Source organism: Papilio polytes, unplaced genomic scaffold, assembly GCF_000836215.1.
Source record: "Papilio polytes unplaced genomic scaffold, Ppol_1.0 DF824169.1, whole genome shotgun sequence".
Taxonomy (NCBI): Eukaryota; Metazoa; Arthropoda; class Insecta; order Lepidoptera; family Papilionidae; genus Papilio; species Papilio polytes.
The window spans coordinates 3,099,143-3,126,090 of NW_013525035.1; the positions used below are offsets into that span (position 1 = coordinate 3,099,143).

General features: G+C 34.6%; 1 protein-coding gene across 6 annotated transcripts in view; it reads right to left on the minus strand.

Annotated features, from left to right (window-relative positions):
- Positions 1–26,948, minus strand: part of LOC106111406 (transcriptional activator cubitus interruptus) — a 93,292-nt gene that overhangs the window by 33,645 nt on the left and 32,699 nt on the right. For 5 of the 6 annotated variants that reach the window (XM_013293478.1, XM_013293477.1, XM_013293482.1 and 2 more), the window contains 2 exons: positions 26,866–26,890; positions 13,443–13,768 (listed from right to left, as the gene is read on the minus strand). In XM_013293478.1, the coding sequence (XP_013148932.1) occupies positions 13,443–13,603 (161 nt within the window). In that variant the 5' untranslated portion in view covers positions 13,604–13,768; positions 26,866–26,890. The remainder of the gene's footprint in view (positions 1–13,442; positions 13,769–26,865; positions 26,891–26,948) is intronic. The other variant, XM_013293479.1, reaches the window with a different exon arrangement.

The window sequence follows — 26,948 nt, forward strand, 5'->3', positions numbered from 1 at the left end:
TTTGATATTTAAATTTTATTAGATTATCATTAATTTATTAATCTATGCTCATATTATAAAGAGGAAACATTTGTATTTTTGTATGTTTTGAAATAACTCAAAAGCCACTGCACTAATTTGAAAAATTCTTGCACCGTTAGAAAGGTAATTTATCTGTGAGTAACATAGGCTATTTTTAATTCACGCGGGCGAAGTCGCGAGCAACAGCTAGTTTACATATAAAATGGGCCACAAAAAGGTCAGATTAAACTAATAAAACTAGTACAAATTTTTAAAAATAGCTTTTTGTGCTACTTTTCTTTGCCTTAGGGTTCCTATAGTAATTTCTATAACAAAACTTTACTAGAAAACACGTTCTAATTATATCAAAACAAACACTAATCTATACTTCCATACTAATATTATAAAGAGAAGATTTGTATTTTTGTACGTATTGAAATAAATTAAAAACTACTGGGCCGATTTAAAAAAAAAAATTACCATCAAAAACCCACGTTATCAGGCAGTACTATAGGCTAATTTTTTCTTATTTCTAAATTTCAAGCGGGCAAAATCACGAGCAACAGCTAGTTGAATAATATAGCGAAAGATTTACCAGCATAGATATCTGAGTGGGACGGAGTAAGACGTAGTATAATGCAGATATGACAGGTGAGAAGTTTGAGGTCCGCACCTCAGGCCGCGGGCGGAGCTGTCCAAGACTTGAGTGAAACACCCACATAAAGGATATGAACGCTTTAATTTAATCACATTATTTACATTATTAATTTTAAATTGAAATTTATGTAACTCGATTCTTTCGAATTCATATCTAAGGACATTGAAGAAAACTTTTTTTTACTTTCATTTAAGGATAAAATAAATCTATAACATTACTTCGTAGATAATTTTGGGGATTAGTATCTGAACAGCACTATGATTAACATATTATTATATTAAGGTACTGATAAATATTACGTATGTAGTATTATCGGTAAATGTTGGAGGCTTTGTTACGGCTTAGTGCGCTGTAACATATTACATTACACCTCGTAACGTTCGTCAATACCTTTATGCTATAAAAATATGTTAGCTACCGAACTTACATAAATAAGATACATAATCTGAGAAAATCCATAATTTATTTCCTAAGTAGTAATATAACCGAAGACCTTATTATATTAAAAAGGTGTCGATATAAAACCGTCACATTTCTGGTCCAATCAAAAGTTTACGACGTAAACAAATTAAAGAAACACATAAAAATATGATCCAAACTCCGCAGATGATAGTTAAAAATGATAGATTTATGCCACTAGAGGGCGTGTCGAAATCATTCATACTCCGTGCTGATTTATTACGTCATTGTTTATGACCATAGATGTAAGAAAGGCTCGTTTTATTTTATGTTTACGTCCTAAACGCAAGAGGAATTATATCATTTTTTATTACTTTAGTGATGTGACTTTACTGTGTGTAAATTAAAATTATTATCATTAATTTCTTACCAAAACTTAAAGCTCTGATAGCACTAGTAATTACGAATAATTAATGTTTAATGGTTTATTTACTCTAGACTATCAAAGTGTGGTAGTCATGGCAACCATCTTAGTAGTAACTGATTTCCAAATACGCTACGTTTTTCGGATATATAAATATTTTCAGCTGCATAGCTGGTCTGGTTTAAAAATAAAACGTCATTAACATAACTTAACGAGCTTATGAAACATAATATTACAGACAACTTCCCATGTTCTAACACTTTACGTTTTTATGACACGCATATGTAACCAAAAAAAACGGAACAATGCCTAAATAAAAGCGTCGATAAATGCCCGGAATAGAGTCTGGGAGCTTTTTAATCCAAATGAAGCGAAAATAAACAAAAGGCGCTGCTGTAAACAAACCAAAGGTACAGTCGGCGGAAAGATATACCTTAAAGGTACAATGTAAGAAGAAATAAAACGCTAATCTTTTATAATAATAATAGTTATTTGGAAGTTTAGTTAATTTTTATAAAAGTACTGCATCTTAAACTGCAGTGCAATTTTAAATTATTATATTTTGCACATTATCATTGTTAAAAAAGAACTAAATCAACCAATTACCTCTGTGCAATGCATCTATTGATACACCACTGACTAGTCACTAGTATTACTAATATCATAAATGCGAAAGTATTGACAGATGGATGGTTGTTTATTAGGGTTTGCCGCCTAAATTGCTAAATTAATCACGATGAAATTTTGGCATAGATGTGGAGCACAGTCTGGAAGAACATATAAGCTACTTATAAGTTATATATAAAAAAAAGCTTACATTAGCGAGTTAAAGTCGCTGGAAGCTTACAAAGTTCATACACATAAGACTGAAATGTCCAATTTGTCGTCCGTCTGTACCGGCATAATATCGCCGTGGCGCGTTGACGTGCACCGCGCCGGCGACTGTTTACAAATAAATCATCTGGCATTATATTATTGCCTCGCGCCGCACCGCGCCGGGCCCGCGGCGGTGTACACTTCCGCCGGGGGTCATCGGACTTGCGCACGTGACTTACCGTCTTTAGGTCTCGCTTAGGATTTAAAGGTCGCGATAACATCTTCATCCAGACCTCGAGATTATAAATCTCCGCACCGTATTAATTATGAGTTGATACCCGCTAATTATCATGTCATTGCACTACCAAAAGTGGGTATTATTAATAATTATTACATTTAAATATTGGTTGGATTAAGAAACATTGTTTTATTGCTTAGTACAGTTTTGGTAAAACCTGTAATTTATGTATATAATTAAATAATCTCAATATTCAACCGCACTATAAAAGTATGTATGGGTTGTGTGAAAGAGGATATGTGTAATGAATTCAAATATGACGACTGATGGAGATGTATGGAAGAGTAGCACAGTCTACACATAGTAATGTGGCAAAACTACGTAGGGAGAGGTCATTATGTTAAAACAGCTGTAACCAGACTTCCTCCATTGGCTAGAAATAAAGTCTCATAGGGTGAATTTCTCGTATTTTGCAAACATTTTAGGACACATTACGATTCTGAGCAAAGCAATAGGATCTACGAGTACTTCAGTGTAAACTATGAACACTTAATTGCTATTAAAAAGTTACCTCGTCCAATAATAGAGTTAATATTTGTAAACAATTACGATAGTGTTGCACAAACAGAATAGTGGAATCGCTGTAAATGCAATTAATAATTATTTAATAATCAGTATGAACAGGAGGCTATCGCGCCTGACCTGTTTATGATAAGTCGCTGGAAAGCCGGTAACATAAACAAAATGGAGAATTTACCAGAAAAATATACACATGTCTGTGTATGTAAAAGGGAATCTAGAGTAGAAATAATTCAGGCAGAGTGCGTCCTGTTAATCACAAGGCATCACAAGAATTTGTTCACATATTGTCAAACAATACCAGACTCGAGAAAGTCGCTATTTCTAGCAGAAAAAAATTAAAACTAAAATACATGATGTAAGATATAGACTGAGACACTTTTTTGGTAGTGTAAGGAGGGCGCTAGTGAGCTATCATAGTTTAAAACTGTAATGCCTTTTGTGTCATATTACCTGAACAGATTTTACATATGTTCTTCCGTGGTAACAGCGTTTTTTTCGGTGAGCCAGAAAAGTAAGTCGCACTATAATGTGCGATATATTAATTACTAGCTTTCGCCCGCGACTTTAATCGCGTGGAATTAAAAAAAAGTAATTAGCCAATGTGTTCTTCCTGACTATCCTCTACATTTATGCCGAATTTCAAGGAGATCCATTCACCAGTTCAGGTTACAAGCTCTAACAAACATCCATTCATCCATCTATACTTTCGCAGTTATAATATTAGTGATTAATGCAATTTGATTATGTTAATGATCTTGTTATAGCTATAACGATGTGTTGGTATTTAATGCACCTTGACTTCTGGAAAACCATAACATGCGTTAATATTTATGTATCATGACATATATACGTAAGATAGTATATCTTTTTTACACTTTAAATAACAATGTATCGTTACTCACACATCGTGTATGGATATGTAATTCTTTCTTCATTCTTAATTGAAAGTCAACAGTTTTTGCGTTCAGTTATCAAACAATTATTCCACTCACGAATTATCACATGTCACCTAATTATATATATGTACAAGATTTACTTTATTAATTACATAGATAAATGAAAAGCTTTCGTATATTATAAAATTAGTACAGATAGAGTAATTTTTAACATCCTGCGTCCTTTTAGCGTCCTATTTAGGCATTTCTGATATCTCTTTTAAGGGAATAAACAACAAAATACAATTCACAATTTGACAATAACAGTAAATTGTTATGATGCGAAACTTCTTATTTCTATACGTTTAATTAACAATATGCAGTTTGTAATAAAAGTAGTAAGATTATAATCTGGCAATGTACAATTTGACGGTAACAGAGTTATGCATCTCGAAGTCCTGTCAACGCTCGGCCTGACCTCTCTCATAAGGAATACGTTGTCCGCTGTAATTTTAGATTTAAAGTAGCTTCACTTTCTAGGTCTGACGTCACCGTAATGATTACTTATTGGCCATATTTATGAAGTTCGCGGACGTCTCTTGGATTATAGCTCATAAATCGTTTGAGGGAGAATTGAAAATCGTATGTAATGTTGGACATCAAATGCTGAGGATACTCGTTTAAAGCTCTCAAGTGGAAGTGAAGTGAGGTGCATGACATCACCATGTATTGACAGAGAGTGTAATAGACTACGATAGAGTTTTACTTGTTCTGTGATATTGCTAAAAAAATATACTAGTATACTCGACGGCAAAATAATTATTGAACGATTTTTCTGAAGCTGCTAAATTTGAGATTCAATTTTTTTTTTCAAATTAACTCGTACATTAATATTTACACTAGAAAATAGACTATTTAGTATAAAGTAGGCATGTTGTACATTTAAAAAAATGGGCTATACTTAATTGCAAAAAAAGTAACCACACCTACGTATACAAAAAAATCATCTCACATTCGTAGCTATTATCGATATGTCTAAACGGAGACGGATGTATTAATAAAAACTATGTTTACTTAATAAAACGCATGCTATCTAATTAGCTGCAGGATAAACAAACGGGACGTTTTCGGCACCGCTATCGGCCGTAAAACTCCACCAGTCATGAATTAGGCGCGCGGACGGTTAACAAACACACTCCTACATTTATATGTATAAAGGCGTTATAAAACGAGAAATAAGCCGTAAAAGGCCCAGCAGCGATAGGGTTATATTTTTATTGAGACGGGTTTAATGACCTTGACAGCCCTTATTGGGGGTTTTGACCTTTAATGGTAACAAATTCAGGGTAGCGCTTAAATCATAGCCACTTTGTCGTAATAGATAATTGTCATTAATAATGTAGAGTGTATGATACAACGGGAGATATAAGCAGTAATAAGTTACTGAATTTGGCCTTCATCTGTTTAAGATAACAGTTAGTTAATTAAGTTTTGTTTGTTTAAGACTTATGAGGCGGTATCGTCGCTTCGCGACAAAGCCCCCTATGAAAATAAAAAAAATAAAAAAGTTACTGAATTGCAATTGGTACAGTCAGCTACATAAATATGTAAGCATTTACAAAACTTTTTTATCAATCATACCAATCTTATAAATGCGAAAATTTAGATGGATGGTTGGGTGGATGTTTGTTAGAGTTTGTAGCCTAATCGGCTGAAAGGATTTCGATGAAATTTGGTACAGATGTAGAAGATTGTCCGAAAAAACACATAGGCAACTCACTTTTGTTTTTTGTATAATTCTACGTGGACGGAGTCGCGGGCCAAAGCTAGTATATTTATTTTTGGTCGGATATCAATGGACGATAAGTATAGGCTGTGTATTTTTGAAACAAGAAGCCTTTACGAGTTTCTAGAGTTCTGAATGAATTGATATTTTGGCAGCTGACTGTACACGTAGTACCGATCTTTTTGGTATTTCGAAGAAAATACAGTAAAAGCCTTTCAGAAAATTACTCTACTGAGTCGGATAAAAAAATCAAGAACAATAGCATAATTTTATTTTCTTTACAGTCGTCCATGTTCTTCAATATTCAAATTTCAAACATAAATAAGGAAATTACGATTACAACCTACGCTCTTGCTCTTTTTTAGTTATCGTGCATCGTTTATGGTCTTAAACAAAACCCGATATAATAATGAAATTGTTAAGTCGAATTCCTGCAAACGTAATATTGAAATCCGGTGTAATTTGCGACAGTCTTAAAGTCGGTTGGGGAAAAAAATGATCGAATATCTTGTGGTACAAGTTATAATCAACCAAACATATTCTTAAAACAATGGTTAAAATAAAACACAGTCGTTATTTAAAAACTTCGTCACAAGAAACACTACTAGTTTTAATGTTATTTTTAGAAAAAAAAATAAGATACGATCTCATTATCATATTGTAACTTACACAATTCTTCCTCAGTACATAGAGTTAAAAATATCACCAACCAAAGTCCACAGAATTGATACATCTCACCCGAAGAAATCTCTTAATCCAACCAAAGATCCCAGCAGAGACGCACATAAATCTTAAAACCGCTCATTAACACTCCGCAATAATGCTTTTAAGCTAACTAGCTCGCATTCCGTCGCATGTCCAATACATTACAGCTAAAGCGATTCATTTGTTAATCAACGTTCACAAACTGTCAACGCTGTCGCCTATAAATTGCATCCACCCGCAAACGATTTCATTACACACAAAATATAACTGTACCCGACTACAAAAATAAAGACATGGCTTTCGAAGCGCGAAGCTTTTTTATCGCTCTTTTCTCATATGCAAAAGCTTCCTGTGTAATTTCAGACACATTCGTGTCATTGTCGAAGCTTAATGTGTTTATTAATTTCGACGATAACTTTCTTAAAGCGATTTAAAAGTACTTGAAGCTTTTCGAAAGTTGGTACCAGTTTTTTTGGAATGGGCATAGCGATGAAGATATTCGTAAGCTTTTACGAAATAGGTTAATATGTGCACTCAATTAAATGAAACCCAATTTCTATTTACGTAAATACGCTCACATCTCATGTCAACCCTTCATCGACTGATGGCGTTTCGTCAAGCAAATCACATGGACAAATTTAACCCTTGACGCGCTTCTGTTTATTCAGCCCGGCGCTTATTGATCTAAGTTATAAGATGATAGCGATTATTTAACCATATTTATTAAAAGAAACATTTTAAACGTATTATTATCTGTTGGTACGAATGTTCTATTCTATTTCTTGTTTATGGCTCTCCCTCAGCGGAATGGGCCAGTATCAAGTGCTTGTGGTTTTATTCTAATTTGGGAGAGACTGGCAACAAAACTCTGTTTATGAAGATGTTTGTGGAAGTATGAATGGTAAGAAATCTAATTGATGAAATTCCAATATTAATGATAAGCAAAGTGCATTTTTATTTAAAAAAAAAATAAAGAATTAGACAAGCAAAATTTGTAAGAAACGTATTCATTAATTATCGCTTCCGCCAGTGACTTGTACAATAGAACAAGCGTGCTGAAGTTGTTGTCAGTGTAAACAAGTGAACAGGTGCCGGGTTTCGAAGCAGCGCGCTTTGATAACGTATTGTGTTACGGGGCTTTGGACCGATGTAGTCACATTTAGAATTTGTCGTCACCTATGTTAAATATAATCTATCCGTACAAATAAAACCAATGTTTGTATGGTTGTCACGCATAAACTACTAAACAGATTTTGATAAAAACTTAAAAAAAAAAATTTATAATTGAATTATAACAAACAAAAAAAATATATTGCATTCCGTAACTGACCCAATTAAATACCTTAATCAAAATGGAAACAATAGAAATTTGTGGCCAACATGGTACAATAATTAAAAGCAAATCAGTCATAAAACCTCCTTAAACAAACCTCATTCTACCAATGGATTAATAATCGTTTTCCATAACGAAGCTTACTGATCCGCAGCAATAAGTCCCGGCTTCGATTTCCGCGCGATTGTCCTCATCCAACACCATGAAGTATTTAAAATGCCTTAAATGAAACACCAAAAAAACTTCGGGAAACAAAACGCGCTTTCGAAATAATGTATTATGCAGAATGACGCATTTTATTAAATACCAACGAGGGTTTTTTTTGTTAAAACAATCACTTTATTTCCAACTAGCTTTCACTCGCGACTCTATCCGCGTAGAATTAAAAAAAAACAAAAGTGAGTAGTTTATGTATTCTTCCAGACTACCCTCTACATCCATACAAAATTTCATCGAAATCCGTTCAGCCGTTTCGGCTTCAAACTCAAGCAAACATCCATCCATTCATATAAACTTTCGCATTTATAATATTAGTATGATTATATGTACAGAGAATTGCAAAAGTTTGATGGTTACGGATGATCACAAAAAAAAACACCGAGCAGTTTTGTTTTCATCATTTACTATCGTTAGAGCTAAAACTGGACGACGACAGTGTTTTAATATTTTCTTTTTTTAAACATTCGTGTTTCTGATTCATATTTAATTTCCAGTTTATAAGCTTTAAACATTCGCTTGTTGAATATCCAAGTCCATAACCGTTTTATTTCCCTCTTTATTCCATATCGTTCGCGTCCATTAAATCGATCTTAAGGCTTTACACGCTCCCTACTTTAATGAGGGCCCGGCGCTGTGCGGGCGCATTCGAAACTGCGCTACTGTGCACGCACGCGACATCGCATGACTTGGACCTTTTTTTACTAAAGAGCTTTTATTCAGAGTGCAGATTATACGTGTATTATAGTTTAATATAGATTTTTCGAAGGTATTTATGGATGAATTTATTTAAGATTTTTATAGAATGACTTAATATATTGGTTCAAGGATTTCTTTTCAGACTTGTGATGAAGATAGTGATTTCTAACTTAATAAAGCTCGTTATTTGTTTTTATACAGTAAGAAATAATTGAAACTGTTTTGTTAAATACTGTTATGCTACTGGACTACTGGTATTCACTGGAGCGAAACTGGGCGGAGAATTGCGAGTACGCTGTGTCATTGGTTCGTTTCTCTTTAATGTATTACAACCCTTATTAATGTGACTACAATACAATTAGTTCATCTATACATTAAGTTCATAAAACATTGTCTTTCTTTACCAACATAAGAGAAACTTTCGATATGTGTTCGTTACGTAACTGTCATCGTTGTTTCTATTAATACGTACAATTCAACAAGTGGCCGCGTATTTGTATTTAGGTTAATTACATTCATCTCATCACCGAGCGCCGGCCCCCCCACTTCGATACGCTAAATATACCAACAAAAATGTATTGATAAAAGATATTGTTAGTCAATAATATTATAAACAGAAAACGTTTGTATTTTTGTAATTATGCAGTGAATAAACTCAAAAATTACTGACACGAATTGATACTACATTTTTCACCATTAGAAAACTACACCACAGATTTTTTTATTTAATTTCGTGCGGACGATATCGCGTGCAAATAAGCTTCTTATTGATCAGTAAAGATACAACAATTTCTGTTAACCCCTGCACTAATAACAATAACGTGTCCAGTCACCGACCAATAAAATCTCAGATCCGCTCACTAAAAGATTCCGATCGGTCAATCGCACCCGAGACAGGTTCCGGTCGTAAATTGGTCATTCCCTGCATCCTGTCCGACAGCGCCGCTATTGTCACTACAGGAAACTAATAACCCGGAGACCACGGTTAGGAATCATCTGGATGCATCCAAAGGGTTAACTTGATTATATTTCTCTTAGTTTTATTTCAAAATTTCCCTAACCATCGCAATGCCACTAAATCCTTTTTGAGAACTACTCCAATGTTTAATGAGATTCATGAAGTGGAATATTATTATCCACAACTTCGTTTAGAATCAGTACATTTATTTTTTAATGACACTAAAAGATGCGACGAAAAATTTTTAGAATTGTATGTGATTCATTTGAGTATTGATCACTGTAGCTTTAATGTCATAAAATAAAGAATATAAGTATGACTTGAGGATATTACAAAAGAACAATAAAATGTTAGTGTAAGCATTTAGATTGAATCTGACTCCTATTACTAATAACTAACATATAAATGAACAAATCCGGGTGATGAAATAACTAATGCCTCAGATTACCGTAGTAAATTGACTGGTCATTGTGAAGAAGACGAACTAGCGGTTAAAGGTTAATCTATTAACAATAATGCTCTCTAATGAGCTATGATTTGAAAGACGTGACTCTTAAGACTAACCAAATTATAAAAAATATTGAGATTAATTATTAGAATAAAGAATGTACATAACAATAGAAGAAAGGTAGACACCAAGGGATATAAAAAATGCAACAAGTAAGGACTAAAAACAAAATACACTGAAGAAATGTTACAAAGTTCAAATAACTGATAACATAATAATTATTTGTTCTCCGATCCTCTTACAAAATACCAATCCAAGCTTACAAACATAAATCCGTGGTTTACAATTCAAATAAAAACCGGTATCGAATATCGTATTTGATATAGACACAAAGTTAAATAGTAACGAAGCAAGCGTACGATACAGGGTATTAGATGTCATCGATAAAAGAAACGTACACCTAAATAATAAAGATTTAGATCCTAAACATGATAAAGACATTGCTGCTAATTGCCGCCGACACTTCGTGTTACTGCAACAATGGACAACCACACACGACGACCAATCACGTTGCTATAATGCTTTTGTCTTTACATCAATAATAATAGTGTTTTTTCGTGTCTCGATGATTTGTGAAGACAGGACGTAGTCACAATGAGAGCTTGGTGGGATGCGGGCGAGAGAATGGCACTTTATTATGCTTTAGACGGCATTGTGGGGACGCATGTGTTAGATGAAAGATTCCTTGAGTTTCTACATTATTGATGCGACGCTGTTTATAAAGCTTGTACATCAGTTACATTATAAGCTGAAAAGATTCTAGTATTTATTAGCCAAGTAGTTTCTTTCATACTAAATAAATAGTGTTAATTAAGTATCAAAGCTTAACTTCTAAAATCGACAAACAATGGGTCTTGAAATGAGAGGAATGTGGAAAGAAACAAAAGAACAAGACATTGGCGAGAAACAAATAGGACGAAGAAGGATTAATAGGTAAAGTGAACGATTCCAATACATCAGTTCAAAGGGTTCTTAGTTAATGAATCAAACGACAGACCGCGCGCAACACCTCTTTTGTGGCCGGACAAAATTGACTTTGACGAAGCGAACGGATCCAAAATAACCGATCGTGTCCAACCCATTGTGCGTGCTATAATTAGATGCCTTGGAAATAAACACGTGGTGGCAATTATCGCGGCAGCGGGTTAAATGAGGCACCGAGAGCTGTCGTTAATGGGTACAGTCGACCGCGCGGCATCCGGCGACGAAATGCAAAGGCATCCACCGTGAGCAAGATCACAAATAACAGATAAATCCTATCGCTTCATACGGAATGCAATTATTTATCGTAAGTATAAAGAAGTCAACAATCACAATAAATAAGTCGTAGACGTAACTATTGTGTTGGGGAGGCTTTGAAATAAATTTAACTACGGCACACACCGCATCCATCTTCGCGAGAATGATTTAAGTGACCGCTGCGTCTGGAAGATCGAGTGCGGTGTTCCTCGCGAACAAAGCGCTATTGAGTTAAAACAATAAAATAATGGAAATGTGAGTGGAGAGGACGTCGAATGCTACGAGTGTAGCGTTTGAAGAATTAACAGTTGTTTAATTTCATTGGGTATTGACTAATCTCGGTGGTAGAGGGCCCGGGGCACGACTGCGGACATTAATCATCTCGTGCGGGCAGGCGGGCAGGCGGGCAGGCGGGCAGGCAGCCGCGCCTCCATACATCACGTACCCTTTGAGCGAGGCGAGCGACTCGTTTGTTGAAACGCACCGTCCCGCTTTTATTAACGTCCATACTAACATTGTAAACGTCTCAATTCCTTTGATGACTTCCTGTTCTTCATTTGTCAGGGCTCCATTCACTTGTCGATGGGTACCACTTTTAATGGTCGGTTAGTAAAGATTAATACCGTCTTCGCATTTAACAGTCTACGCATTTGTGCAATAAATTAGCCTTAAGTAACACCATGTCCCACCTGGACTGGATTTTACGAGGTCCGGTGCCGTAAACCGAGGCCGACGCCGCTAATCTAATAAAAGTAAAAAGTGATCCTAATAAAAATTCTCGTCCAATAAAAATAGGTGACTGCGAAGATATCGCGCCAATAAAATGGTAAATTCATGAAGATGTATTTCATAAATATCGTATAATTATTGTTGGCTAAAGAACGGTGGTTTTTTAATTGAAAATGTGTTGTTACAAAGTCGGTGTTGAAATATTATGATGACAAAAACGCGGTGCATGTAGTTATGCAATAAAAAGATGTGGTAGCATGTTCTTGGTCGAATGCTTAATGAACCACTCTATTTTATAGTCCGGTCCGATAAATGGAGGTGGCGTTACGGAACGAGTGGAAGACATGGAACGATCGTAATACTAAAGGACACTTGCTATTCCAGATAATTTATAATTAAATTTCATATGTAGATGAATTCATTGAACGGACGAAACCTACTAGATTATAATCCGAACTATTTATGATAATAACAGGGCAATAATGAGACGTTAAAACAGAAACATCACGAATAATTGGTATTTAAAAAGCATTCAAGTATAAAATGGAACAGTGTACAGAGGGTAGCGGTAACTTTAGTCATTTTATGACTCCTTATCTATTCCTTTAGCCCTCATATAAAACTATAAAGAACATATTTCATTACATTGCAGAATTATGGTTGTAAGTAGTCGTTACTGTTTACATTTGGTTTTTTTCTATAACATTTGTCGAACTAGTGTTTTAAATACCTTTTAGCATAAGTCAACCTTTTTATACCGTAACATTAGGACCCTGTGCGGATTATTCACTAGTCATAGTTATCGACACATTATTACGCAAAGGGTTGCGAACTACTATCTGAACCAATTTACAAAAAAAAAAAACATATGTACTTTCGGTATACACCGTAAGCAGTGTAGTAATTCATATTAATGTGAAACATATAACCACGTAAACGAATTGAAGACGGCACAACTTACGTTTGATCTTCCGGTGACGGCATCGATTAGTTTCGGACCGATTAGTGGTCCATCTTCAGGGCTAGTACTTAATTTGCTTTCGTACTAGCAGCAGTGCAAAGCACAATGTAATGCAGAAATCAATTTAAGTGCTCGCCCTGAAGATGGATCCCCGATAGGTCCGAAATTAGTCGGAGCCGTTACCGGAGTCGTCTTTAATTCGTTTAAGATAATGTCTCACGGAAGTTTTAACAGTTTAATATAACCAGATTTTTAACTAGTATTTAACCATTTTGGAGTAATACAGTTAACTTAAGTAAATGACTATGATACTTACTGGGCATGGTGATGGTAATGCGTGGCGTGGTGCATGGCGGATGCCTGTGCGCCGGGGGGCGTGGTCGCGTGGAACGCCGCGAAAGCCGACGGGAACTGAAGTGGCAAGAAGCCACCGCTACCTGTTGTCCCCGGACCTACCGACTCGCGATCAGGCATCATTCACAAACTCAGTTCCACATCGTTCAGTTCCACAAATTACCACTGTATTCAAGTCAGTTCCTTTAACATCTTTATAGTTTTACTTCACACACTCCGTCATAATAACCGTTTACGTTTAATTTTCGGCAAATCTTCAAACGCGCGTATCATTTTCTCTTTTTGCACCTGTAACAAAGACATGATTAAATTTAATTATATTAATTTAGCATTTAATTCGGCAGCCGCTTTCAAATTACTGAATTACTGTTTTTTTTATATTCAAAGCAAATTAAAAAAATTTAATGTGTTCGTGTTAAGTTTGCGTGCGCGGGCGTCGTTGGGCCATTTGGCCGTCATTACGTCTTCATTTTTACGAGTTAGTTGAAACTTATTAACTAAGTTGACGAAGCGTTTGTTATTTCAATTAGACCGCATTACAACTGCAAACAAAATTTAATTGAATCTTCTTTTACTAATAAAGTGATTACTCAAGCATTTTAATCATACTAAACACACTGATATTATAAATACGAAGGTTTAGGTAGATGGAAATTTGTTAGAGTATGAAGACTCTGAACTGATCTGGATGAAATTTGGCATAGTTGTTGAACATAGTTTTGAAGAACTCATAGGCTACTTGCTTTTGTTTTTTTAATTCCACGCGAACGGAGTCTCGAGCAAAAGCTAGTTATAAATGAAGATTTAATCTCATTTGGGTAATTTATTACTACTATGGAAGTCGCCAACTGACGAACTAAGCTAAGTCTAGGAGAGGCAGCTGTCATAAATGTGTTTTTTTTCCTTAATAATTAACGCATAAATATGATCTTATACAGAGTTAGTTTATATAATTTTAGTCCCTTTCTCTTTTCACTCTTTTTTTAAGAGGAAAGGATGGAAAGAAAAGTGGTTTTGACGGTGGAGGAGACGCATAGGAAGGGGAAATGTCCTCTTTATGTGCGTGTCCTCATCTGTCGATTAATGATAGGCAACGCATCTGCAATTGCGGATGTTTATGGGCAGCGGTCGCTCTCCATTTTGGTGGATTCAGATGGCCGCTTGCTCGTTTGCCACCTAATAGTATGAAAAAAATCTATTTTACATTTATTCTCCTCTTATATAAACTAATTCTGTAGGGGGGAAGCTGCTGCAAAGATCAATGGGAACATAACTTATGCCGAAGGGTATACAGTACAGTCTATAATTACAGACGCAACAAGATATCAAATGACTTCATTAAATACCTACAAATAAATAATTATAATATTTACGTAAGAATACGTGCAATGAACTCAAATAACAAATTCCATATATGAAGCCTCAAAAACAAATATAACTTATGTTTAATTCATGCGAATTTGATTCTTATTCCGATAAACATAAGACTTTACTAAGCGTGTATTTGTTATAAAATTTTTCATTAACAAATAAAATTACGTGTGCACAGCATTTAATTACCGTTGAATTTTGACCGGCGCTTTTGTGCAAAAACCTGAGCGACAAATTGACACGAAATGCACCTTAGTTACTCGCATCGGGCCCTCATTATCACTTACTGGGAACTGAGGTGTGGCCCGTTTGACGGCGGAGCGGAAAGAATGTTTATGTTAAAATTAACTAAAACACAAAGGCCGTAATTGAAATTTGTCAACATTGTTAAAATATCCAGAACATTTTAATATAACAGTCAAAATCTAAAGCTATATTTTAAAATGTGATTATTATTATCATTTTTAAATGAACAGTCCAATTAAATTATTTAGTTCTTATTAAAACATTAATAAATGATTACGTAGTATTCAAATTAGTATAAGCAACTGATCATCAAAAATGGACACCATCAATTGTTTCGGTTTCCAGATAAAAGAAATTACTAAAATGTATATCAGAAAAGCCTACAAACAATCAGAGCTCTATACATACAAAAGAGGTTATATTTTAATCTATACTATTATAATAAAGCGTAAACACACACTTCTTTGTTGCCTAAGATGTCAGCAATTACAGAATGTTTTTGAATTATTTTTTTTAATAAAAAGCCCTCCACTTACGTCATGCTTTAATCTATATATTTTCACGCCATTAAACTTAGGGGATAAATGTTTTGGGTAAACCATAATGTGGGAAAGAGACCATAAGTTCTTGCCAACATCAAGGAAGCAAGGTTGCTATGGTTTGATATCATGTCATTTTGCTATTGATAATTTGACAAATGTAAACAATAAAATTAAATTTTCACAATTTCATACGGATGAAGCCGCACGGAAACAGCTAGTTTTAAATAAATAAAGACTAGCATAATTAATATACTTAATTAAAGTGAAAATAGATTAAAAAAACAACGCGATAATAAACGATTAAATAACGTCAAGCATAAATGCTGTGGTAGAAAATTAAATTTTCTTTTATTAGGTTACTAAAAAATGTCCATTGTTTCACAAAGATGGTCGAGGTAAACACCACTTTTTACTTTTACGACTGCTTAATAAGACCGGAATTTTCACGTGTTCAATGGCTGCATGGTCAGAGTGAAAGCGGTAATAATTATTTATTTTTTAAATAATGAAAATAGAAAAAATGCCAACACATCTGTTAAACACAAGGAATATTTTATAGAAGAGGTATTTATAGAATTTTTTTCTGTATATATAACTTACTGGGGAAAGTTTATGTACAATTGTCATTCTATTTATGTCAAAATAACTTATTTAATAGTCCAACGAGTTTTTAAAGTATAATTTTAATAGTACTTAAATCGAATACTATTAATTAAAAGTTGTCGTATAGTGAAACAAGTACACAAACATTCCTCATATAATTAATGAAGATGTGATTGTTTCGGACGTGACTCGAGCGTTGTCCCCTCGATAAGGCACGGCCCATAGTGCCGTAATGAATCGATCGTAAATATCGATATCGATATATCGATTTCAATGAACGAGATTTACGATGTTTACGTATGCAAAATTGCAGCGCGTTTCGAATGTCGCACTTTATCGGCCATTCAAAAATCGAATTGTGAAGTATTGAATGGATTCGATTAGTGTCGTATTTTGTTGTTTTGTAGGTCACGACTCGCGGAGGCTTACGAATTGGTTGTCCAAGGCTTTACAGAGGCAGATACGCCAAAAAGTTACTTTAGTATAACTCGAGACTCGATAAATATCGGTGTTTCAATTTGTGCTACTTATTACATCAAAGTAAAAAATCTCTAGCGCTGTTTTGGTATTGGGGTCGATCATTCAATGCAAAATGGAATTTTCATAAAGTATAATATCGATAGCATTGTCACTTCGCATCCCTACGCCTAAATGAGCTCGACAATGCAGCGCTCTCATACCATCTCTTAATACGGCCCTTAATTACGAATTAATTGTTTTTTAGTCGTCGAATTGTGTCTACGTGTTCTCAGAAGAGGCCAGATCTCGACTTTTGGTGTTGCTTGCATTGAGGTTATTCTAGATTTCTCCGTCAACTTTTTATTAATATCGATACCGTATTTACGAGGGTCGTTTAACTTTTGGCTCTGTTTTCGGCAACGCTTTATTCGATTGTTTCTTCTGAGCGAACGATTATTCTTAAATGAAGTTCCAAGAATTTTACAACTCTATTCAATATAATGATAATTATTTTAATATTTGCCTGTAGACATTCAAGACGGTAAAAAGTACACTGGTGAATTAAATCGATTTGGGATATCGTACATCAAACTTCAGATGTAATTATTATATACGTTTGTAATGAAATTATTAACAGACTAGTCTTAAATACAATTTCAGTGTAAAGTTTTTCTCGTATCTACTTTTCGCGACCTTCTTGGCATAAATCTTATCAATCAAGGTCACATTGCAGTACGTTACAAACGCATCAAAGTAGATCTAAATTGATATTCAATAACAAATCACTGAGCCAATTAAGTAGATAGAGAAGTACTGGAGCCAAAACTTTGTCTTGATCCGATCATTAAGTCGCCTCATCACGGAGTAATTCCTGCCACATTACCTATAAGTCACCAGAGACAATGGTGACACTCATGAACTCCTCATTAGATATGGCCTCTACTCGCTGAGGCTATGCACTGAACACAAATTGTCTTATTACATCGCTTTTAAGGCGGTGACAAATATGTGTACAGTCGGCAACGCAAGTTATGCTGACACGTGCTAAAGTGAAACGTGGAACTATGATTGCAAACACAAGGACGATTCGATAAAAATATTAATTGATCAAGTCAAAAACAACTGAAGTAATTTGGATGTAAGATGAGGTCACAATCTCACAACATTGCAATGGTATTTCCATCGGGGAATTTACAATGTAATGTTTTGGTTTATATGGTGAAAGAATCAGTCAGAGATGTTTTCTGCATTATCTTCTGCTAATTCAAAACATAAAACACCGATTTGTTTTGAAAAACTAACCCGTACTAGGCCAGCGAGTTTGACTAAGGCCTAGTCACAGCCCAAATCTAGGGTAAGCTCCTCTGTGATGACGTATAGTGAATTAATGGTGAATAATTCAATTCAAAAGTTCGCATCAATCTTCACAGTAACACTTGCACAGCTCTAATCACCTGACACAACAACGTTCCAGCACAAACCTGACACACAAACGAATGTATAAATTCAGATGCCTAAGTCTATCTGAGCTACTGCTCTGGCTTACTAGCCAGGCGGTTAATCCTTTCATCGGGACTTAGCATTCGCGGGGCAGTGCGCGTGGACATCCATAAATTACAATGAGCTCTAACGCCAACTTGCCCCACGTATAAGGCCCTTTGAGCGGTGTGGAGCCAAAAGCGTATTATACGTGCGCGTCCGGCGGGTAAGGTTAGCAACACAGCAAGAGATATGCTATAGATTGCTTTATTTTGTATTGTACAAACGGAAATAAATAAGTACGAAGCGAAGAAGTCAATAAATAGAGATAACTAATAAAGCATCAACTCTTAATCTCCCTCTTTTAAGAACGTCGAATAGCACGCCTTTAAGTAAACAAAAAAAAACATTTTTGGCAAATAACACTAAGCTTAAATTTTCTTTTGATAAAGAGTAAAAGAAAATTGATTACCACTAAATATGGCTTTAATTTTATTATGCTTCAAAATTCGTTTCCATATCTTGCACTGGCGCACAAGCCTAATCACAGCGTACATACGATTTGTTAACGTAATAGATCTATTCGACTGTATGGTGTTCCGGACAGACGTTTCTATATATTAATATGTTGAATAGCAATTGTTCCGCTTATTATCGCCTTATTAAATATCAAGTCAGTGTCCGAATTCTAAATTAAACGCGTCTAGACAACACGTGACTATGGCATTAAGTAGTTGACTGAATTCAGGTATTCAGAATAAGGCTTTTAGTATTTAGATCTCGATTGTAGGTATAATAAACATTTATGTCAAAAAACTACGCTTCTACCACAATACAGAAATGTTAGCTATTTATTGTTTTGCAGTCTTTTGGCGAACACATCTCTCCTACCTATATTGTACATGAAAAAACCAACAATGTATAAGATACGAAATCTTATATCTGAGGAAGTATGTAAGTAGCACTGCTGGTAGAGAAATTAGGGAGTTTAAGGTTAGAATGCTACGGGTATGTTATGAGAAGGAACGAATGACATTGTTGCATTGTTACAGAAGAACTTTGGTTATGAGTGTGGAGGTAGAGATAAACCTAGAAAGAGATTTGATTGCGTGAAAGGAAAAATAATCAAGAAGGTGGCGACTGAGGTGATCCAAGATAGATTAACTTGGAGGATAAGAACCTGATGCGCTAATCTACGATAGGATAAGGACAGGGAGATCATTCTACTCGAAAAATCTGAGATGACAATGTTTGGAATTCAGTTTGCCGTAATAACAGTTAATACGTAATGTCTAGTCCATGTCTTACGCATCTAGTACATAAAACTGTTTCGTAGTCGCAGCCTAATTCGAAATCAATCCATTATTGCAGACGCGTACCTCAAATACGTTTTCATTCACAGTAACATTTTATGTTTTCTACTTTTTATTGGTTTTCGGCGTCGACTGCCTAATGATTTGACGCCTCAACCAGACAATATTACCTTTACCATCTATTTGGATATCGTGAACCTTATTCTAATGGCGATAAGATCTTATATCGATCGATTAGATACATTTAAATACACGATAGATCCAGTGTCTATTCGGTTAGCGTATTCCCGACACGGTTGAAGGAAGTCAAATATAAAACTCGCAGCTACGAATATAAAATCAGATAATAAAATTTAGAGGTGAAATTTATTTATTACCTCTATAATGTATTTTTATACTTTAGTCGTTTATTTTATAGATTTATCAGTTTTAAAACGAACTGGCGTCTAATACGCTGTGATTTGACGCTACAGATATTATAGCTTAGTGTAATACTACAGTGGGTGCTATACTATAAGATGCTATATATTTTTAAAGTACTTATGATTTATAAAAAAACATTTTTATTATATTGTACTCATAAGAAATCATTTGTAAATCTATACTATTATAATAAAGCGTAAACAAACACTTCTTTGTTGCCTAAAATGTCAACAATTACAGCATATTTTTAAATATTTTTTCTTAAATAAAAAGCCCTATTCTTACGTCACGCTTTAGGCTATATATTTTCACGCCATTAAACTTAGGGGGTTAATATTTTGGATAAAACCTATTGTGGGAAAGAGACCATAAGTTGCTGCCAACATCAAGGAAGCAAGGTTGTCATCATGTCATGTCATTTTGACATTTGCAATTGATAATTTGACAAATGTAAACAATAAAATAAAATTTTCATAATTTCATGCGGATAAAGCCGCGCGGGAACAGCTAGTACATTTTACAATACTAGACATGTTATCTACATTTTAATATTTATTGATACAAAAGATTTTATTTCGTTTATTATATCGCGCAAAGAAATAGATAAACTATTAACCTCGGAGTAATTTCCAGATGGATGAGAGCCAAGTCCTCTTGATTTTTATTGATCCACGTCAATGTATCATCGATGACGTATTCATACGATATTATAAGTTACAGAAATAACTATTTATATTCTGTCTATGCGTTTTTCATCAACATTATGCATCCTTTTACACTTTATGTATAAAACAGAGATAACAATGTTTTGTATGCGTGTTTCTGCTATGAAAAATCAGTTATCTCTATACTAATATAATAAAGCGTAAACACACAACTTTGTAACGTAAGATGTCAGCAATAACAGCATATTTTTAAATAATTATTTCTTTAATAAAAAACCCTACACTCACGACACGCTTTAGGCTATACATTTTGACGCTATTAAACTTAGGGGGTAAATAAATAGGAAGAAACGTTAATATGGAAAACTACAAGCTGCCAACATTAAGGAAGCAACGTTATTATGGTAACTTTGACATTTGCAATTGAGAATTTGACAAATGTAAATAATAAAATAAAGTTTTATAATTTCATGCGGACGAAGCCGCACGGGAACAGGTAGTTTTGAATATAAAATGTGAAGACTATTCATCAGTTTGTTCAACCAATTTACGACTTAGCCGGCAGCGCCTAAATTCTTTTACTTATCAATTAATATTCTAATCGTATAAAACTTTCGGGCGTTATAGCAAACGGTCGATACCTATCATAAACTACAAATAGAAATCGCCGCGCGAATACGTTCAGGTAATGAGGCAATTAACATTGGTAGGCGGTCGTTTGGGGGAGTGTAGTACAACGCATGCTAAAATAAATTAGGTAATTCTGAATATTATATTGCGATTCGCATTTCTGATTTTATTATCGGGTTTCTGAAGTTTCTTTACCTAGCGATTTGTTACTTCGGAAACGCATTTTATGAAGATATCTTTCTTTTTTTCTAGATAGCTGGGAAACCGGCCATTAATATTAAGATTGTAGAACGGTTATTTTACTTGAGACATACATAATAACATATTAAAATTGTTTTTATCAAATAACCTAGAAAGCAAAGATAGAGCGCTAATCATAACAGGTAGAGATAGTCTAAAGAACGTATGGAAGGATGATGTGAAAGAGGATATGAGAAGGGTGTGAATTACTGCTGATGTCGGATAAAAGACATACTTAGTCGACTGTCAACCTTCTGTAGGAAAATGTATGCTTATAGTAATCTAAGTTTCATTTTACTAATGTATCTAAGAACTAATAATCCTGGTCCCTTAACCACTGTACCAAATGTTACAAGTCCGTAGTAACAGCGTAGTACAATTGCCAGTGCACGCGCCGCATTACCTCTGCGGTTAGATCCCTTAACCCTGCCTGTTTTTTCCCTAACCGAGTACAAGCCTAGCACTTTTAACCGCAAACTCATGTTTCGACTTGAGTGCTATTAATAATAATTAAGGTTTTTCTATTGTACTATAAGTACAAGCAATGTCGATTCGGAGTTTTACTTAATACGAATGACTGGTATTGTGCAGACACTATCTGGATGGATTAAACATGTAAACACTCTCTCTCTCTCTCTCAATCCGTTTAAGAAAATAGAGAGAACAATATATTTCTATATAGATTCGCAGTGGAATCCTGAGACTTATGTCCGGTTTCCCTGCTACGATTAACCATTCTTTAGGATAAATTCATGAAGTAGTTTTACTCCGTTGAAACTGCGTTCAATCTAACACTTATTATTGCTCGGGAATGACGAAATAAGTGGAAACTTCAGAAACCCAGCATAGAACATTGATGTTTATCAACCAGTTAATTGATAGATAAACTATAGTATTAGTGAGGCTTATATATAACCTAAAGCCTAATGTCTGTTTCCATAGACTTAAAAGGCAATAAACCGTGCTGTTTACCAGTTGTGGAGGTCGGAGTGCCGAGGGCAGGCGACTGCCCGGCTGAGGGCTCCGGCCAATATAATGTAATCCAATAAAGAATGATTCACGCTGCACGACATTTTACATTATAATACTGCAGGCGTTGCGGACACGACCGCGGTTAAGGGGACGGTGAGTAGAAGACATTTCAATGGATAAATTGCCTTTTAAAGTTAAAATTAAACTAAGCAGTTCTACATTATACGAAGTCTTCCAATAGTTTGGTATGGTCAGCAAAATGCTGAATTAAAACAAACAGAGATTGTTTTTATGTCTCTTCGAACTTAATAATGAGATTAGTGTTGTGAAATAGTTATCAAGAAAATACTATTTTTACGTCTTCAAAAGGTTAGGCTCAAAAACAAACGGCAGATGTCGCATACATCATTTAAAAAGCTGTAATTTCAATCCAGTATTTCAGTTGTAATGACAGCCGAATTAGGTCTTTTATATAAAAAAATCCTATCGACCAAGAATAAGTAAGATATTACAATGCTAATGTAATTTATATGTCTCAAGTTATGTACTAAATAAAGAACTTAGCACCTAAAAGAATTCCAACAATAATTTATACGCATTCAAGAAATAACTAGCCATTTAAAGGTTGAAGCATCGCCTTAATCAGGTAGCATACGGATCGGTATGCCCAAGCATACACTGCGTTTCTTAGAATCGAGATAAAAACCGACGGCGACACTGCATTTATTGTACTCCACGAACTATTTCTTCCTTTTTTAGGGTTCCTTAAGTCGCGCAATCAGTGCTTTTTAATGTATTGATTCTACAATTACATTGAATAAATAATTGTAAGAGTCCCACCAAATTGTAAATTGTCTGACAACGATCGAACATTTAAAATATGTAATGCAAATATCGGATTATGTTTCCGTACCTGGCAGTAACGTCATTTTTAAGCTATCTGAGCCTATATCAGCCAGTTATGGGACAGGCCGTTAACTGAATAATTTTCTAATTGTAAAAAATTTCAACGTATTAAAGTTCTTTACGTTTAGTTATTTTGATGGAATTTGACGAACGTTGTGTAAATTCAAAGATAATAAAACTTGTATCTTTTTAATTTATTTTGATAGGTAAAGTTATAACAATTAAAATAAGGTAAGGTTTGCTTACTATTGAAACAGATATCTCTACATGAAGTCTAGTCATGTTGTTCTTCGAACTCATCAAGGTACTAATTCCTATGCACTTCATGAGAATTAAACGAGTTTCAAGGTGTGATAGGTAAGTCTAGTATAAGGTAACAATCTTCATACCTCATATATACATTGCTTTTATAAACTTGCGGTACAAAATTAAAAAAAAATATCGCATCTAGATAGAAAAGATAGATGGAATACGTTACTAATAATATTTTAATTATTAAAATTTCCGTGTACGATCCTTGTCAGAATCTACGGAACACATTTCCAAAACGAACGTCACACTTTACCATATCCTTTTTTCTATTACATCTTTTAAGACTCGTGTAAATGGTAGGCAATTTAATCAATATCAAAGGAATGTTAGAACGATAATATTTTACAGGATTATTAATGGTACGTGACGGCACAATGTACTACATACGACAAACTTTTGACCACAAAGCGTAGTGCGACAGTTTGGTATTAATGCGTAGTGCTTACATATTGTGCAAATGCGTAGTGTTTTCGCTGTTCAGTCTCAAAAGATTTGTGTTTAATTCAGGTGTTTTTACTAAAAAACACTAGTCACAATTACAAACTCATATACATTCATAGGTCCTGTTAGCAATTTCATACTCCTATAATTCTCTACTGTTTGCAATCAAATCTAAACAGGGAATCCCTTTATGTACATATTCAATAACAAATTTATAATAAACAATTGTATTACGTGTTCACAATACATTGACACAATGTAATACTTTTCAAGCCTTCGTATAATATCGCGAATAGTCCGCTAATACTGTGAATTGACCGTCAACATACAAACATATAATTCAATGACAGTTATTTAAGGCAGGTCACGTCACCTAGTACTAACATGTGTTTATTCAACTACTTTATCTAGACATACACTATCTCTGTTGTTTTCGAAGAGAACGTAAGGGACAGTAATATTATAATGTTTATAATAGTGAAGACTTGATACATCTCAAACAGCAGACAGTTTTGTTTAGACAACAAAATATATCTTATTAAATTAACTAACAATTCATTCATTCAATATACATTGTCTAAGATTTTATCCAAACAGATAATTAATAAGAATAACCCTCTATAGAACTAATACACTAAAAATATTTCACGAAAGAAGACTTGATTTATTAAAGCGTGATACATAGCTCAGTTCTCACAGTTCTAACCGAAGTGTTCAGTTAAAACTGTGCATGTGTAGAAAATGTAGCGGGCTTAAGTTTCTGAGTTACGATGTTTATTCTTTTAAAAGTTTGTTTATTGCAAAACCACGGGCAATGACCTGAATCAAAACAATTACAACACCTCAATGCAACGTCAGTAAAGTGCAAATACCCAGTCGTATTGAACTTAAAGAAAAGGGTTGCTCTGAATTTAGTAAACACGACAATAAACTCGAAGGCGCGTGACTAACGGACGGCTGGTGTAAGGTCTTACAATGTTGAGGGCGTACTAACTTAAAAATAAATGCTGCAAGAGGGTTGGGAAGTAAACAAGCTAACTTTGTTTCAAGTTGTGGTATTAAGTTATATTTTTAAAGGAATTCCAACAATACATTCAGAGAGAAAGTGTTTATATTATTTTGTTAGTTATTTTATAACACAACATTATGTGATTGGCATTTAGGCACCAAACAAACGAAAATAAAAGTAAAAACTATTATTATCTTGTATTTATTGCCTAAGCAAAAGTTGCTATACAATATCATCATCATCTTCCCTGCCTTATCCTACTTCCGTAGTGTCGGCCCACCGGGTTTTTGTCCTCCAAAGCACTCTATCATCCGACATCTCAGTCATCACTCCCTTCTTGATCATGTCACCTTTCACGCAATCCATCCATCTCTTTCTAGGTCTATGTCTACCGGTGTTCCCCTTAACATTCATAACTAACGTCCGTCTTGTTACATGCGATTCATCTCCTCTCATAACATGCCCATACCACTCTAACCTTTTACTCTGTAGTGTACTTATCTATTTATTTATTTATTTATTTATCTATCTATTTATTACACTACATTACATTCACTCACATAAACATTCACAACTCACAACATAACATCACATTCATAACTCACAAACACATTTCAATTTATATATTTTATATGGCAAAACTTTATACATACAGACAGACACGCACACTCCACATTCACACTATATAATTTCAACGCGCTGCAGAGCGCCGCCCGCGGCGCGTACGCACAACGTGCAACTGCAAATCATGCACCGCGCCGCGCCGGCCGGCCAACAGTCGCCTCGCGCTGCTACACTGTGCTGACACCTCGCTCGTTTGCCCTCTCGCCCGCCATTTTGTTTACGTGTTTTCTTAGTTTATATTGTTTACGTGTACGTCTTAACTTGTATCCGTGTACGTGAAACAATAAACTGTTTTATTATTATATAGTGGTTTATTTCACCCCACGGTGAAACTACATCCTCAATAACCGCTAAAACTCCTTATTCTCTCAACCACTGGGGCTACTCTCAAACTTTCTCTAATATACTCATTTCGTATCTTATCCAGTCATGTTAACCCCACACCCGCATACATAACATTCGCATTTCCGCCACATGTATTCTCCTTTCATCCGTCCCTTTTACTGCCCAACATTCAGATCAACATTACTGTAATTTTAAACATTTTTTACATATAACAAGATAAAACCTCCCCGAACTCTCCCCCCAGCGCTATTAGTTACTTACTATTATCATTCGTCTAAGAATTCATGAGGTAATTTTAGATTGGACAACCCTATTGCGACATTGTTTTGGATACTTAACATGTACTGCAACAATGTAAACAAATGCGTTCCGCGTACTGTTTAATATAACCTAACCTTATTAAGAATTCTTCTTGAGATTTGACTCTGATCTAATTGTTTCGCACGTACAGACATAAATTAAACATCTATTTATATCTTATTAACATAGTAGACCAAATGCGTTTACGATTCTATAAGCTAAGTTCATATGAATCAAGTACCAGGAAATGTGTTACAACAGTAAATAAAATTCTTTAATCGTTCAAGAAGGGAGTAAATAATCTAATTGGAGGACTAAAATTGAGATGTGTTGTTGATTTATGAATTTTGAATCGCAAATGTCATTTAAAGTACTGTTATCTGCCAGCTTTAAGTGAAGAAAGTTTTATTTTATTTACAAAACAAATTTATCCAAAAAGAGTTGTAAGTTTATTAAAATACAGCCTTTGGATAAAGGATAAAAAATCAATTAAAAATAAACCTACCATACTATACGGCCCGCTTCGACATCTGTAAACAAAAATAATGTCTTTATAATTATAAGTTCTGAACAATGGATTGTTTTGTC